Below are 15,826 nucleotides of genomic sequence, written 5' to 3'. Positions count from 1 at the left end.
GGCACATATTGAGCCAACCATGGTGTCAATGACACAGGTTCTAGATGTTCTTCAGGAGGGGCTGGACAGGGGTCTGTCCCCCAACATGTTACGTAGGCAGGTGGCAGCAATAGTGTCAGTTTTGGGCAGTGGAACATTAGAGTCCTCGCCCGGCACCCCTTGGTTTGCACGTTCATCAGAGGGGCAACCAATTTGAAACCGCCAGTGATACATAGGTATCCCACCTGGGAGTTAACCAAGGGCTGAGAGCACTCGTGATAGAACCGTTTGAAACACTATGGATGGTTAGTTTACATTTTTTCACCTTTAAGGTGGTTTCCTAGTGGTCATTACCTCAGCCGACGCATATCTGAACTGGCAGCTCTATCCATAAGGGAGGATCTTTGCGTATTCCATCCAAACAGAGTAGCGTTAAGGATGGGTCCTACCTTTATTCTGCAGGTGAATTCCACATTTCATAGAGCACAGGAAATAGTACTGCCGGACCTCTTCCTGGAACCAGTCCATGAGTTAGAAAAGAGTGGCACTCTTTGGATGTTAGAAGAGCGATACGCATATATAGAAAGAGGACAGCTTCTATTAGGGAAACTGAATCACTGTTTGTATCATTCAAACTGGATTCTTTGGGACACAAGGTTCCCCCATCGATCATAGGCTGGTGGATTAGGTCATGCATTGCAATGACTGATGAGAATAAATCCTTAATGCTGCCCAGCTGAGTGACAGCCCATTCAACCAGGAGTGCAACCACAATGGCAGCTTGGAACACACAGGCCTCTATCGAGGACATCTATAGGGCAGCAATGTGGTCATCACCAGCTCCATTCATCAGGCACTATAAGCTGGAGGCCTTCGTGTCAGCGGAGGCAGCCTTTGGAAGAAGAGTACTGCAGAGAGTGCATACGGAGATGGAGACTCAGGACCAGACTACTACCTATCCATAGAGCAGCCAGCTTTGGTAGGTCCCACGCTTTGGATTCTCTGATCAGTACAACTGAGAAAGAGCATTGGTCTTACCTGAAACGCGTCTTCTAGTTGTACTGGAGGAGAATCCAAACCCACCCTGATGAATGTTGGGTCCTAAGTTCAAGAACACCCAGGAAGAGCACCAAGAAAATCTCCAAGTCAATCATTTAGCCTTCTTCAAAACTGGGCACGCTCAGTAGGAAGAGGCGGGATTAAGCTTTGATTGACTCAGTCTTCAAGCAAGGAAGCAGAGACAACCCACACTTTGGATTCTCCTCCAGTACAATTAGAAGACATGTTTCAGGTAAGACCAAGGCTTTTTATATTATATGCCAGCTGACATAATTTCATTCCTATTTAAACATCAATATTTTCAGTAAAATAGAAAAAGAGCTCAGGTTTTTAATTGATGAAGACTGAATCAGTTTTATACCTAAGCCATTGCGGTTCTAAATTAGTAACATGGTTGTAAAGTGAACCATTGATTTTGCTGCATAAAACATTGCAAAAAGTGATCACATGACTCCAGGACATTGCAACTGTCATAAATATGAGCCAGTTATCAAGTGTTCGAATTTTGATCATCCATGGGGATGCTACAATAGTTGCAAGTGTGAAAAATAGCCATAATATAGGCAGTATATGTAGGCCATAATATATACCACAATTTACTTAAAACAATCTAACATCTATAAGTAAAGTCAGGGATACAGCTTATATTAAATTATAATGTAAGCACTAAAATTAAATATGAAAACATCTAAAATTACAACAAAGTAATAGTATCTAAAACTATAAATATCAACAAAGTAATAATATCTATTATAAAATTTAAATAAATTATAGTTACAAAGAATGCATTGCAAGAGATTGAACCATCAGGGTCTAACAGATCCTCTGTACTGCTGCACAAAACCTAGAAGAAAGGAAGAACATGTTCTATAGCAGAGGTGTCAAACTTGCGTCGTCATGGCATTGTCACGTGACGTATTGGGATTTTTTTTCCCCCTTTGCTAAACCAGATGGGGGCAGGGCCAGCACTTGACGCATCTGGCCCACGGGCTGCGAGTTTGACACCTCTGTTCTATAGTGTCCACTTTCCAGAATCAGAAGCAGAATCTTTCAGCCAATGGTATTTTTTTAATATTTACTGTCCACTGCTACAGAAGGGTGGAGATGGCATTGGGCAAGAGAGAAAGCTTACCGATGACTGCATGTTTCTAGTTGTGTCAGGTGTAGCTGGCAGCAATGCAATATATCTGTTGAGTACTGGTGTCAGGAAAGCTAGGGCCTTCCCTAAACTGTTCGCCTCTCTATATTCTTTAACCTTTGCTTCAGGGTTTGTTTCAGCTGATCATATTCCGTCTTAAGTACTGAAGAGGGAAAGTAGCCTAGACTTCAACAGCTTTGACCCATGTGGATTGAAAATTGTCCTGAATGGTTTTAATCTTTGAGGATAGCAGTTGAGCTTTAACCAAAAGTTTATAAAACTTAGATTCACTCAGGAGTCAACTGATATCATACTTTTCTCCAGTCATAGAAGTATGTTTGTGTTTTGAGATTCATTGTATATTTGAGACCTAGTGTGATATCTTGAGATCGGCTCTGATAAATTTGGATTGTACCCTCTCCAGAGAAGTGAAACGAGGCTGAGGGCCAACCAGAATCCCATAAGGCAATTGGACTTTGCTGAAAGAGCTGAAGTGCAGCTGGAATCTAATATCCTCCATTGGACTGGAAAAATTTAAGGATGGCATTGGCAGATCTTTGTCTAGTAACAGCAGCATATTTACAGTGGGCTTTTCTCAAGCCAGTAGCATGCATGACTGCTCCTAAATAATCAGAACTAATCACTTGTTCTATTTTATGTTCCATAAGCAGAGCTTTGGCTTTTTGACAGAAGCCATAATCTTAGTTTTCTGATTTGCAGATTATCATTGCTCCAGTATCAGGCCAAAGTTCTCAGAGCTCTTTTGAGGTCTCTTGGTGTTCTGGAAAGAGCCACGGTGTTGTCTGCATAGAACAAAAGGGCAATGCTGTGATCCCCTAGTTTAGGGAGTTGGAAATTTAGATTGTTTGGATATCTCATCATATCATTGATATAAAAATTGAAAGGGTGGGACAAAATACATTGCTGTTTTATCTTATTTCAAGTTTAACTGACTTTGAAAGAAACCTTTGCATATTGCCTCTGACCTTAAGAATCATATTAGAGTGTGGAGCATGAATTAAGTGGAGACACCTACAGTTTATTGATGTGGCTTCCAGGTTTTTCCTTACTTTGGTTTTGAATACAGAATACAAAGATGCCTTAAGATCTATGAAGGTACTGTACAATGATATCACATTGTTGTTTGAATATTTTCTGATCAAGTACTGTAGGGCCAGTGGTGGTATTCAGCCAGTTCACACTGCATTGGGAGAACCAGTAGCAAGGATTTGCCGTGGGTCGCTGAACCAGTAGAAAGTTCTGGCTGGCCACGTCCCCGACCCAGTTGCCCGGTCACTGCTGGCTTGCTTGCCCCGCCCGCCCAATGCTTGCTCACCCCATCCGCCTGACGCTTGCCCCTTAAGATATTTCTTTCTTTTTTTCCCTCCCGACAATCAGCTGTACACACGATCAGCTGTGCCGGGATTCCCCTTGCTGAGGCCCAGGAAGGCAAAAAATGGAGAGAGGAGCTCAGCCCCCTCCATTTTTTGCCTTTCTGAGCCCCAGAGGAGCCTTCTGGGAGCAAAAATGCCCCCTTAGAGGCTCCTCTGAGGCCAGGAAGGTCCCAAAATGGAGCCAGGAGGGGTGCTGTGTGCCCCCTCCAGGCTCCGATTTTTTCTTCCTGAGCCCCAGAGGAGCCTTCTGGGAGCAAAAATGCCCCCCCCCGAGGCTCCTCTGAGACCCAGAAGGCCCAAAAAGGGGGGTGGTGGCTGTAAAAAAGCCACACCCACCCAGTCACATGGCCATGCCCACCTAGCCACACCCACCAAGCCATGCCCACAGAATCAGTAGTGAAAAAATTAACATTCTTCAATGGGGCCTATACCTTCTCTCAAACTGACCTCCTCTTCCGCTTTCAATATTCCCTGATTCATCTATTCCTTTTGATTATTATAGAGGCAGTTAGTATGTTTGCTGGTTATATTAAGCAGACTGGCCTGTAGTTATCTTTACCTTCTTAAAGATTGGGGACACATCCAGTGATGTCAATATAGGTAAAGAGCAATAACAAGTTTGAAGACCATCACTCTGTGTTATTTTTCAATAGTCTGAATTCCCCTGAACTTTGTGAAACAACTTAAATTCTTTACCCATGTTTCATTTTATGATCACGTTCAAAATTTAATACGGAATATTGATAGTTTTATAATTATGAGCTTAGTCAATATAAAGTTTAAAATCTGGTATTGTTTTAATGGTCTGTTTTGATTGGGTTTAAGTAAGCAGTGTGTGTGTGTGTGTACACATATATTCATATATATATGTATATGTATATGTATATAATATATACATATATTCATGAGAGAACATAATGAAGACATGCCCAGAGTTGTTGCTTTATTTGCTTTACCAAGTCATAATTTTTATAAATAGTTCATTTTAATTTTAGTTTCTTTAGAACTTCCTAATCAAATCTTTGTTTAAAAGTGATTTTTCAAAATCATTCTAGCAAACAGCATATTCTTCTGAGTTTATCTACATCAGGAAAGACCTAAAGGTTATTTTGTTAGCTGGTACAGTTGGTCTTCTATGAAAGAAGTATGCTAAATTGTAATATTCTCCAAGTTTAAAATAGTTAAGTCACTTTCTCTTTCAGAACATGAAATAAATTCTATGCTGAAAATATATATGAATGCCTGTGTTTGCTGCTGATGGTGTAGGGTGTGTATATGTTGACAACTGATATGTGTTTGTGTGTATGTATATGTATGTATGTATACACACATGCAACACACATACACCAGTTGTCAGCAAGGAGTTTCACTTTTTTTCTGGAAGCTGTATGAGTGACTGGAAAGATTGCTTCCTGAGTTGTATCTTGTATCTAAATAAAATGTAGTAGATTTTACAGGGAGCGCCTGCAAGATGATTTATCCTACAGATATAATACAGTATATAGATTCTTTTTAATTGTTAATAGAAATTATGATTGGGATTGAATAATACACAGCAGATTATTCAAGATATAGAAATGGAACTAATGTTCAAGATATAGAGATGGAATTAAAATATGCATTCTATATGTCAAATATTAGAGCAGAGATACAAGATAGAAGTGGTGAGTGAACGATCAAAGTCTTATTGAACCCGACTAAAAACAGAACAAGCAAAAGTAGCTAAGAGCAACAATGTGGATCGTGATAAGAACAAAGCAAGATTTAAATATTGTGAAGAAAAAAGCAAAATCAGGAAAATCTGAAAAATATGTTTGTTGAGAGAAGTATATGGAGAGTAGTTGAGAGAAGTATATGGACAACAAGTGAACCAGGAATTGGATGAAACCAAGATTACCCGTTTAGATTCAAAAGGATAGATGTGATTTGGCTCATGCAGAGGCATGAATGTAGTATGTGTCAGAAACACTTTAAAGCAACTGTGACTTTTCCTGTAGTTAAGCAGCTATGACTGGGAATGACACATTTTAAAGGTATTTCCAACAGGGGCTATATGTGTACTCACATGTGTTCTGAATCACATTTCTCCAGTTGAAATGTAAGCTTTCAGATAAACTTTGAAGTGCTAGTAGGCAAATGCTATGAAAGACTGCCCTTGCTTCCTTTCTCCTTGTTTCAAAACAAAAAGTTTAATAAGGTATTTTTTGTAACACAAATATATACACTCTTTTATCATTTCTTTTTGTGTGTGTGTTTATGAGAGCTAAAGATAAGAGTGTAATAATAAGATACTGTCTGCCTTCTAAATCAGTGGCAATATATCTGAGTATGCTTGTATATTTGGTGCAGTCATTTCTATTACCATGTGGCGATTTCAGTAGTGAGGTTTTAGTTTCTAGTTTAAATGTAATACTGAATGTTTAATATTAAACTGCATTTGTTTCCCCCACTAATATATCTGAAAAGTAACAGTTCTGTTAATCATATATGTCATGTCAACAGTCATAAAGGTGCTATTTTAGGTTTGAAGCTGTTTGGGACTTTAAGCACACAATCTAAAATATTCAAAGAGTTCAAAATATTTCTACTTTCTGGGAACTAGTTCTACAAGCAAAGGAGTGAAAAAGAATAACAGATAATTAGAGTTGTAAGGGACCTTGTAGTTCATCTACATCCAACCCTCCACCCAGGCAGGAGACCCTACACCATTTCTGACAAATGGCAGTCCAATCTCTTCTTGAAAGTCTCACATGATGACGCTCATACAACTTCCGTTGAGAAAAAAATTACGTAACATTATAAATAAATTGTAAAGTTCATATCTGAAAGTAAAATGTGTTACTCTTGCCTTTCTTAAAATGTTCCTACTTGAGATTGATTTTCTTTATCATATGTTAAAAGTTTTGGCATTAAAAAGTCATGTCCTTAATCATAATTTATCCAAGTTACATTATAGTCGACTATAACGATAATTAAACGCAGCATGTTTGAACTTTTTATTATTTTTTTATAATATTTGTAGGATTACCAAGCCATTAACTTTTGCTGACTGTGTTGGTGATGAACTACCTTTAGGATGGGAAACTGTTTACGATCAACAGATTGGTGTTTATTACATGGACCACATAAATCGTGAGTAACCAGTTTTGTTTTTATTTTAAGTTATGCAGTTATATAAAACTTGGATCCTAAATATTCATTTATATATAGACAAATCAGAGTTGGGCAAGGGAGAAAGATACAATAAAATTATAAAATTATTGCTATTGTGGATGCTGTCCTGCAATATGAAAAAATATGCACAATTCTCATGGGTTTAGGATTGTTTTTGTGTAATTTGTTTGAAGATTTCTGTCATAACTTATTGGAGATAGAACTATTGAATAATATTAACAAGCTTGATATGTGCTAATGCACATACTCAAATATCTGGGATTTTATATAAATTATTTTTTCCGTCAAATTTTGGATTTAATATTGCTTTTTAAAAATCTTTAGAGACTTTCCATTGATGGTAGCCATAGTAGAAAAGTCCAGGATGCTACCTTCGAATTAGATTAAATGGCAGATGGACAATGGCAGCAGAGATAGGAAAGAGCAGAAGAAAAGACAATGAAAAGAGATGAAAAAGAAGGATTAAAACTGAAAGAATAGGACTAATCCTAACCCTTCCTTTATCAATCATGAGTGATCCATTCCTGGATCTTACTCAATTACCCAAGTAATTTTGGTAGAGTAGTATAGTAGTACATGTCTATGGAGATTCTCAGTCATCCAGTCATGATTATTCCAAAGGTACTTTTTCAAGAGGCAACTGGATTTTCTTGTTGTTCTCTGAATATATTTCGCTTCTCATCCAATAAGCTTCTCCAGCTCTGACTGGATGGTGGAGAATGGAAAAATTTATATTCTTTGCAGATAGCTGGTCGTTTGCATTATTTTAGAGATTTGTTGTGGCCACTTGGAGGTTTATCTGTGTCCTCAGGATCACCTGAGTAGTGCAAATGTGTGTGGAGCCTTCTTGGAACTGCTGAAAGGACTGTATTGTAGACAGGAGATAGGTAATGTTGCATCCCTCTCCCTCTCCCTCTGTTGTGAAGTGATTGTTTTGTTTTCCCAATGTACTGCATTGTACTCCACATACTGCATTGTACTCCGTATACCATATTGCTCAGTTTGTGTCTGGGTGCTTTATCCTTGGGGTGGACAAGTTTCTTCTGCCTTAGTGTATTCTTGGGTTTAAAGTTGTATTGGTTGAAAATCCTCCTGAGCTTTTCAGATATTCCTGCAACATATGGAATGACAGTATTGCTTTGTTTATTATTCCCTTTTTTGTTATGGATGAGCTCTTTTGGGGGATTTGATAAAGGCCCAGTTGGGATAGCCACATGTTCTGAAGGTTTCATTATTATGTTTTAGTTCATTTTCTTTCCCATCTTTGCTGGCAGTGGTGTAGGGTTCTGAAAACTCCCATTTTGTGCTCCAGTGGGTGGTGGAAATCAAAATGTAAATCTTAATCTCTGTGTGGGTGTTTTCTGTAAACTTCAATCTTAAGGCTTCTGTCTTCCTTAATGTGTACTGCACAATCTAGGAAGGCCAGACAATTTTCCTTAACATCTTCCTGTGTGAATTCGTTATATCTGTCCACAGAGCTGATGTTTGGTGAACGCTTCCAATTCCTGGGTTTTGATTTTGATCCAAGTATCATCCACATTCCTGTATCAGTGAGTGGATGGAATTCCTGTGAAAGAGTTTAGGGCTTTGGTTTCTATCTCTTCCATGTAGAGATGGCCCACTATGGAGGACACAGGTGACCCCATGGTGCAGCCATGTTTTTGTCTGTAAAAACCTTCATTGTATTTAAAATAGGTAGTAGTCAGGCAAAAGTCCAGCATGGCAAATATGTGGTCTGGGCTGACGTTGGTTCCATCACCTAAGGTGCTGTCTTACAGCAGTTGTTTGTTCACTACTGTGACAGCTTTAGTTGTTGGAATGGAGCTGAAGTGGGAAGTCACATCATAGGAAACCATGGTCTCATCCAAGTCCAGTTTTGAATTTCCAAACCTTGCTGGTGAAGTCCTGTGAATTGTTGATGTGATAGGTGGTATTGCCGACAAGAGGCGCTAATAAGATGGTTAGATGTTCTGCAACATTATAGGTGACAGAGTTGATGATACTGAGAGTTGATCTGAGTGGAATTCCCTCTTTGTGGATTTTGGGAAATCCATATATGCATGGAGTTGCTTGCCCAGGGTAAAGGTGATAGTATTGTGGCTTGTTGATGGCATTGTCCTTCAGTAGTTGTTGCAGGAAATCAATGACTTTTTTCTTGTAACTGCTGGTGGGATCTCTCTTCAGAGTCTCATTCATCAGTGTCCTTCAGAAAACTGTTCACTTTGGCCTTGTAGACATCTGTGTTCTTCCTTTGTCAGCTGGCAGGATGGTGATGTTTGGGTCTCTTTCTAGGGATGTCACTACAGTATAGTGTTTTCTTTAGGGAGGTGAGGAGGTAGGGAGGTTGGGTATAGCATTTCCTAGATAACAATAACCAGGTTATAGTTACCAATAATTAATTAAACTAAAAATTAACTTTTTGTATAGAAAAGTCGATGTGGAAATATTTGGCTGGCTTTGAAGGAACTTTAAATGCTTTTTAAAAAAAAAAATTTCAAGCACAGCTATACCTTTAAATTATCATGTGGCAGAAGCGGGCATCCTCAAATCCTACAGATACTTTGAATTAGAACATTCTATTTTTGTTTGCTAAAATGGCTGGTGCCAAAAAAAGATAAAAGTTCAAAACTATCTAAGGGTTACTAGGCTAGTTAGACACTCCCTGGCTTTGGATTCAGCAACAGCATGTAAAATACTAATGTGTTCATCCTTTGTGTATTTTCTGGGCGCTCAGTGTTTCATATGATGTAATGACCACAGGAAACTTTTTAGAAACATTGCTCAGATTGAGATTTTTTCCTGAAATCTTGCCTTTACATTTATATAATTAGCCTATAAACCCAAATATACTATTTTTCCTAACTTTTAAATAGCCACATTAACACTAAAATGTTTGTTAAAGATGTAAGAGGAATTAAAGTGCATCCTTTCTCCTCTTGTCATTGAGGATTGGTATCAGGATTAATCTGAACTCCAGGTCTGACTGATGAATGTGTTGACAGTTTTGTTTCCTTTTCTTCATAATACTTTTGTTTAAAAAGTTTAATTCTAAAGCTGTCTCCTTCCAATTATGGTTCATAAACTATAATTGTTATACCCTGTTATGAATAGGCCAGCAATCTGAGCCAAAAACCAACAAATTGCCGGGAATTTGATCAGTATTCCTTACTGTTTGCCACTTAAACATTTGAAAAAGATGGACTTTTTCACATTTTATGCATTAATGAAATGAATATTGCTGTGGAAAGTTACTTCAACTTACTTTCTAGTTCTTGCTATGGAAAGTTCTAATTCAACTTTAAAGGTCAGTGTAGGCCTTGAACAAATCAGTAACTGAAATTTTATACAATCCCTATTCTAACTTCTACTTGATCATGAGACATCCTGTTCAGTTTTCAAATATAAGTAATCCTTGAATTATGACCATTCGTTTAATGATAGTTCAAAGTTACTTATTGCCTTGGAAAAAGAAACTTACGATCTATACTCGCACTTACAACCGTCATAACACCCTGTAATCATATGATCACAGTTCAGGTGCTTATCAACTGGCTTGTACCTGAGACCAATTGCAGCGTCCTATAATTATGTTGATTTCTGGCAAAAATATATCATTGGGGAAACAGGATTCACTTAAAGACTATATGATTTGCTTAACAACCGTGTGATGTGTATAATTTCTGTGATTTGCTTAATTACCACCATAAAAATAATCATAAAATTTGACTTGAATTACAATCTCAACAATTGTGATGAGAGTTTGGGGTCCCTTTTCAGTTGTAAGTAAGGGACTAATTGTAGTTGCTGTTTGTTGTTGCATCCAAACTACTTTGTAATAGTCATTTATAAGAAAAAGACAAATTGAGAATCATTGTCTTGGCTTGTTCAGGTACAATTAAAATTAACAATGTTTTCCAGTTAGGGCAGGATAAGAAACTATACAGGTAGTCTCGACTTACAACCACAATTGACCCAAAATTTATGTTGCTAAACAAGAGATTTGTTAAGTGAGTTTTGTCCCATTTTATGACCTTTCTTGCCACAGATGTTAAGTGAATCACTGCAGTTGTTAAATTAGTAACACAGTTGTTAAGTGAATCTGGCTTCCCATTGTCTTTGCTTGTCAGAAGGTCACTGAAGGTGATCACATGATCCTGGAACACAGCAACCATCATAAATATGAACCAGTTGCCCAACATCCAAATTTTGTTCACATGACCATGGGAATGTTGCAGTGGTCGTGAGTGTGAAAAATGGTCATATGTCACTTTTCCCAGTGCCATTGTAACTTCTGATGGTCACTAAACAAATAGTTGTTAGCCAATGACTATCTGTAGCTACAAAATAATGCAAATATTCCAGTATCTTCAAGTTGAGCCAAAGGGGAAGAAATGGAGCACGTTTACAGAAGCAGTGATAAAATTATGTCTAATTATTAGATTGATTCAGATCATTATCTATTTAGCATTACACCTTGTAATAATTTGGTTGTAAAGTACATTTCTTTGAAGTCTTAGTAGACTGGATAGAATACAGTTTTTAAAGTTTAAGTTAAATGTCAGTATAGTTTTAGACATTAGGTTTTTTTAAAAATAAAAATGTGATTTATTTGCTATAATATGTGAATTTTGTACATCTCTGTGTTTTTTCATTTAACATGTTGGAATACTTTTTTCTTTCTAATCAGAACACACACAAATTGAAGACCCAAGAGAGCAATGGAGAAGAGAACAGGAGCGCATGCTAAAGGAATATTTAATTGTTGCTCAGGAAGCACTTAATGCCAAAATGGAAATTTATCAAATTAAGCAGCAGCGATTTGAACTAGCACAAGAAGAGTATCAACAGTTGAATAAAATGTGTGAGGATGACAGTCACTCTTATGCAAGTAGTAAGTTTGAATTTCCTCTTCAATTAATACAAATTTGAAATTAAGATTTTGTATATTTTAGCTAAATTAAAAATCCCAATCCTTCAAAAATTGTATCACAAGATTATTACTACATTTGATAGTATGTGCAATTTATTTATTTTTATTTAATTGCAGGTTTTTAAAAATAATCTTTACTTTAAAAATCTTAAAAATTAACTCTATCTAAAGATACTTGCAGAATAAAGGACCAATCTAAATTTTATGTGGAGGTTGGGATTCTGTTTCACAATATTTTTGTTTAATGGAAAGCTAGTATAAGATATATTGTTACTAACATTGGTCTATGGGTATTAATTTTACTAACAACAAAGGTACTGTCACTCATCTTTATACAGTGTAGTAACTGAGAATCACGCTTTATGTATATCATACTTTTTCTCCACAAACTCATGGTAGCTAACAGCTAGCTTGGGGAATCAACTGTTAAGCTTGCATGGCTGAGGATAAATTTGAACATGGATCTTTCCAATTATAGTCTAATATTCACTTTCTGGAATTCAGAATGTGATATTTTCAAAATGAATGTTATCTAGATCAGATGAACTGAATTTAAGTTAAGCTACTGAAATATTTTCAAATTTAGTAATTTGTATTTTAAGTCCCAATTATTCAATGCATATAGAGCAATATATTTACTTTTAATCCAACCCAGTTGTGCAAATCTAGAGATTTGGTTTGATTTGGTTATATTAGGAGGAACTATTTATGCAGAGAACAGTGTGTATTCTCTTTTTTAATATTGGTAATACTCCTAATCATTGTCCTTTTTTGTGGAGTAAATAGTGTATTCCACTTATGAATGAAGGTGTCTTAAGGTCACTATTCAGCAATAATGGATTTGATGTATAAATTGGAAGTTCAAATTATTCAAAATAAATAAACAGTTGAAAATGAAAGAAAAATGCCACATATTTCAAATATGTGGGTAGTTTAAATAATTCAGGAATATAATTTTCATCTCAAAAATGAATCTATATTCATTCTTGAGACAAAACTGAAAGGATATCTGAATCTTATAGAATCTTTAAAAAACCAATAGTTTGATAGCATTTCTACTACATTATTTTTCATGGTGGTGTACTTTGAATTTTTTGTGCAACAACTGCAGTTTTTTAGATAACTTACACTTATATTTTAAAATCAAAATACCTATGGTATGATTTATTTAGTTTTAAAACTATTTTTCCACAATTCTATTACTTCCCCCCAACCTTTTTAAAAACAATTACAGTTGTCTATGGCAGGGGCCCTTCTTTATTTATTCAACAGAAATATTAGAATACCTACCTTTTCTTTATTTGATTGGAGTATTCCAAATTAAAGAGTCTAGAAAAATAGCTTGTTTAAAAGAGCATTAGCTTAAACAAAATAAATTTCACTGCCTAGCTGCAAATACCGTGTTTCTCATATAGTGAGGCCGGGTCTTATTTTTTTTTGAGCCCCGAAAAGACGGCCTAGGGGGTGACTTAATTCCCCCCCTTGCATCTTAGGGCGGGCAGCGACGGCTTGGATGTTGACCTTGGCGTTGGTGGGGCACTTTGTATCAGGGTCAACACAGGCAGCACCATATCCGGGTGTGCAACAAAAGTACTTCCTCACAGCAAGCCCCCCCGCCATTTCCCCCCATTTCGCATGTTTTAATATAGGCCTTAATTTGGGGGGAGGGGCTTAATTTCATTTCATGCCTATAAAACATGCTGGGACTTCCTATTGGGGGAGGCCGTATTGTTGGAGAAACAGGGTATTAATTTACTTTTAACTGTAAATAGTTAGAAACAGCATGCAAAACTATGCCCCCTCTGGTCCTTGTGAAAACCTCTTTCCACAGAACCAGATATGCCCAAAAGGGGGGACCACTGCTCTAGATCCATGAGTATCTACTAGTGTTCAAATATTACCACTGCATCTTTTTTTCCCCCAATAAATTTTTTATTTTTATATTTTAAAAGACATCTCTTTTCATAAACAATGTGGTTCCAGGTTTTTACATTTTAATGGAAGCATGACCATAATTACATATCTTTCATATTCAATTTCATATCGTATTATTACTTATTCCATTTTCTTTAAATATTCTCAAATATTCTTATATTAATTACATGTGTTTTATCCAATTACAATTCATATCATAATTTTTCATTTTTCTTTAAATATTTTCATATCTTGTTTTACAATATTATATAAGATTCTTATTTCATTTCTATACTCGTTACACATATTTACTCTTTATCTGTCACATTTGCAATTTTATTACATACTATTATTCCATTCATTGTTCAATAGGTTCCATCCTAATTCTAATAATCCAAAAGTCGTCCCCTTTAATTGTCAATTCAAGTTTGCCCCCCCTTTATATACTCCCCCAATTTATTCTCTTTAAATCGTTATAAAGATTTACCATAATATAGTCATTTTTAATTATCACATTCTACATTAATAACAATAATCTCCGAACTACTAAATATCACATATGCATATATATATATATATATATATATATATATATATATATATATATATATATATATATATATATATATATAAAATATAATAATAATATAATATAATATAATATAATATAATATAATATAATATAATATAATATAATATAATATAATAATATAATATAATTAATATAATATAATATAATATAATATAATATAATATAATATAATATAATATAATATAATATAATATAATATAATAAATATAATATAATATAATATAATATAATATAATATATAAATCAAATTCTGCATGGTATTCTTTTGCTTAATTACATTCTAAATCATCTATTTGTTTCAAAAATATTATTCTATTCAATTAATTTTAGAATTTACAATTATCATAGCTCATTTTAACTTTATTTATCACTTTATTAGATATCAATTAATATACTTATAATAAATTCACATTTCCATATCTATTTTAATTAAATCTACATCTAGGTTAACAATAATTCTTAGAAAAAAATATCAGTTCCATTATTTTCTATTTTTAAATCTATGTTCTTATATATCACCACACATTACCTTGCAGAATCCCCTTTCCTGTTCTTCTACCCATTGTCTCTCATCCTCCTGACTATATAATTTCTTCTTCATTTTTGTTTGCTTTCTGCTTCCCATCATTTTCTGGTCCTTTCTCTTAATTCCCCTTTTTTCTTTTATTATTTCCCTCCATTTCTTATTTCAATTATTTATCTTATTCCCCTCCCTCTCTTGATTTTTCCGCTGTAATTCCCTCTTCTGCTGTTTCCTTTTCCTTTGGTTAATTTTCCAAACAATTCCCCTTTTAATTATCACATCAAACCTCAAGTTTTTAGCTTTAATTCTCCCCCCCCCCCTGTTTTAATGTTCGTTGTTCCACTTGTTCTTTAAGGCTGGTTTCCCCTTTTTTAACTCCTCCCCCTCTGGTTCTCTTTGTTCTTCAATCTGCATCGCCATTTCTAATTTTTGTAGTATAATACTGCACATTTCCAAGCTTTCTTTCATCATTTCTTTCAAATTTTGTAGTTCCAATTATATTTCCACACACAATTCTCCCATTTTGTACACTACTTCTTCTTTTCCTCCTTTCTTTAATATTTATGTCCAATCCAATTGTCCAGTAGATTATTACAACCAGCATCTTTTATATTTAATTTCAACAGTCAGTGTCCATAAGTCCTTGTTTCCAGGTTTCTTCTGTTAATTTTTTCCCCAACTTTTTCCCAAAGTCACCAAATAATCCCAGGGCAATTTCTTCACATATCTTTTTTTCCTTGTAATATTCTAGTAATTAACTTTTCAGGGTTTTTATTTTATTGTAATGGAATTCCTTTTATTTCCTTTCAAATTCCCATTTTAAAAAGACCAAGCACTTTTCAAAGAATCACTGAAATTTTTCGTTTATCATTAGGTGGCGGTCTCAGTTCTGTTTTGACGTCCCACTTTTTCCTTTTTTTAAAGCTGTTATTCTTTTTGCTCATTCCAATTATTAGTTATCATTTCTTTTTAACACATTTAATTCCAGCATTTAATTATGCCTATTAGTGCCAAAATCCAAATAATTATCCAGTTCAATTTCCAAGCCTTTTATAATCCAATCTTTTTGTTCCTGAATTTTCCACCTCCAAATTAATTATTTTCAAAGTCCAAAGCCAATTTC

The 15,826-nt window shown here is 35.3% G+C and overlaps 1 protein-coding gene across 2 annotated transcripts in view; it reads left to right on the top strand.

Annotated features, from left to right (window-relative positions):
• WWC3 (WWC family member 3) overlaps positions 1 to 15,826 on the top strand; it is an 89,376-nt gene that overhangs the window by 19,475 nt on the left and 54,075 nt on the right. The window contains exons 1-3 of one of the 2 annotated variants that reach the window (XM_087967041.1): positions 854 to 958; positions 6,593 to 6,702; positions 11,432 to 11,635. In XM_087967041.1, coding sequence (XP_087823167.1) covers positions 6,687 to 6,702; positions 11,432 to 11,635 — 220 coding nt within the window. In that variant the 5' untranslated portion in view covers positions 854 to 958; positions 6,593 to 6,686. Of the gene's footprint in view, positions 1 to 853; positions 959 to 6,592; positions 6,703 to 11,431; positions 11,636 to 15,826 lie in introns of those variants that run through there. The other variant, XM_087967040.1, reaches the window with a different exon arrangement.

Source organism: Notechis scutatus, chromosome 5 (genome assembly GCF_049901735.1).
Source record: "Notechis scutatus isolate UNSWTSFEM ecotype Mainland chromosome 5, rNotScu1.2, whole genome shotgun sequence".
In the NCBI taxonomy this organism is placed as follows: Eukaryota; Metazoa; Chordata; class Lepidosauria; order Squamata; family Elapidae; genus Notechis; species Notechis scutatus.
This window is presented reverse-complemented; position numbering and strand designations above follow the sequence as displayed.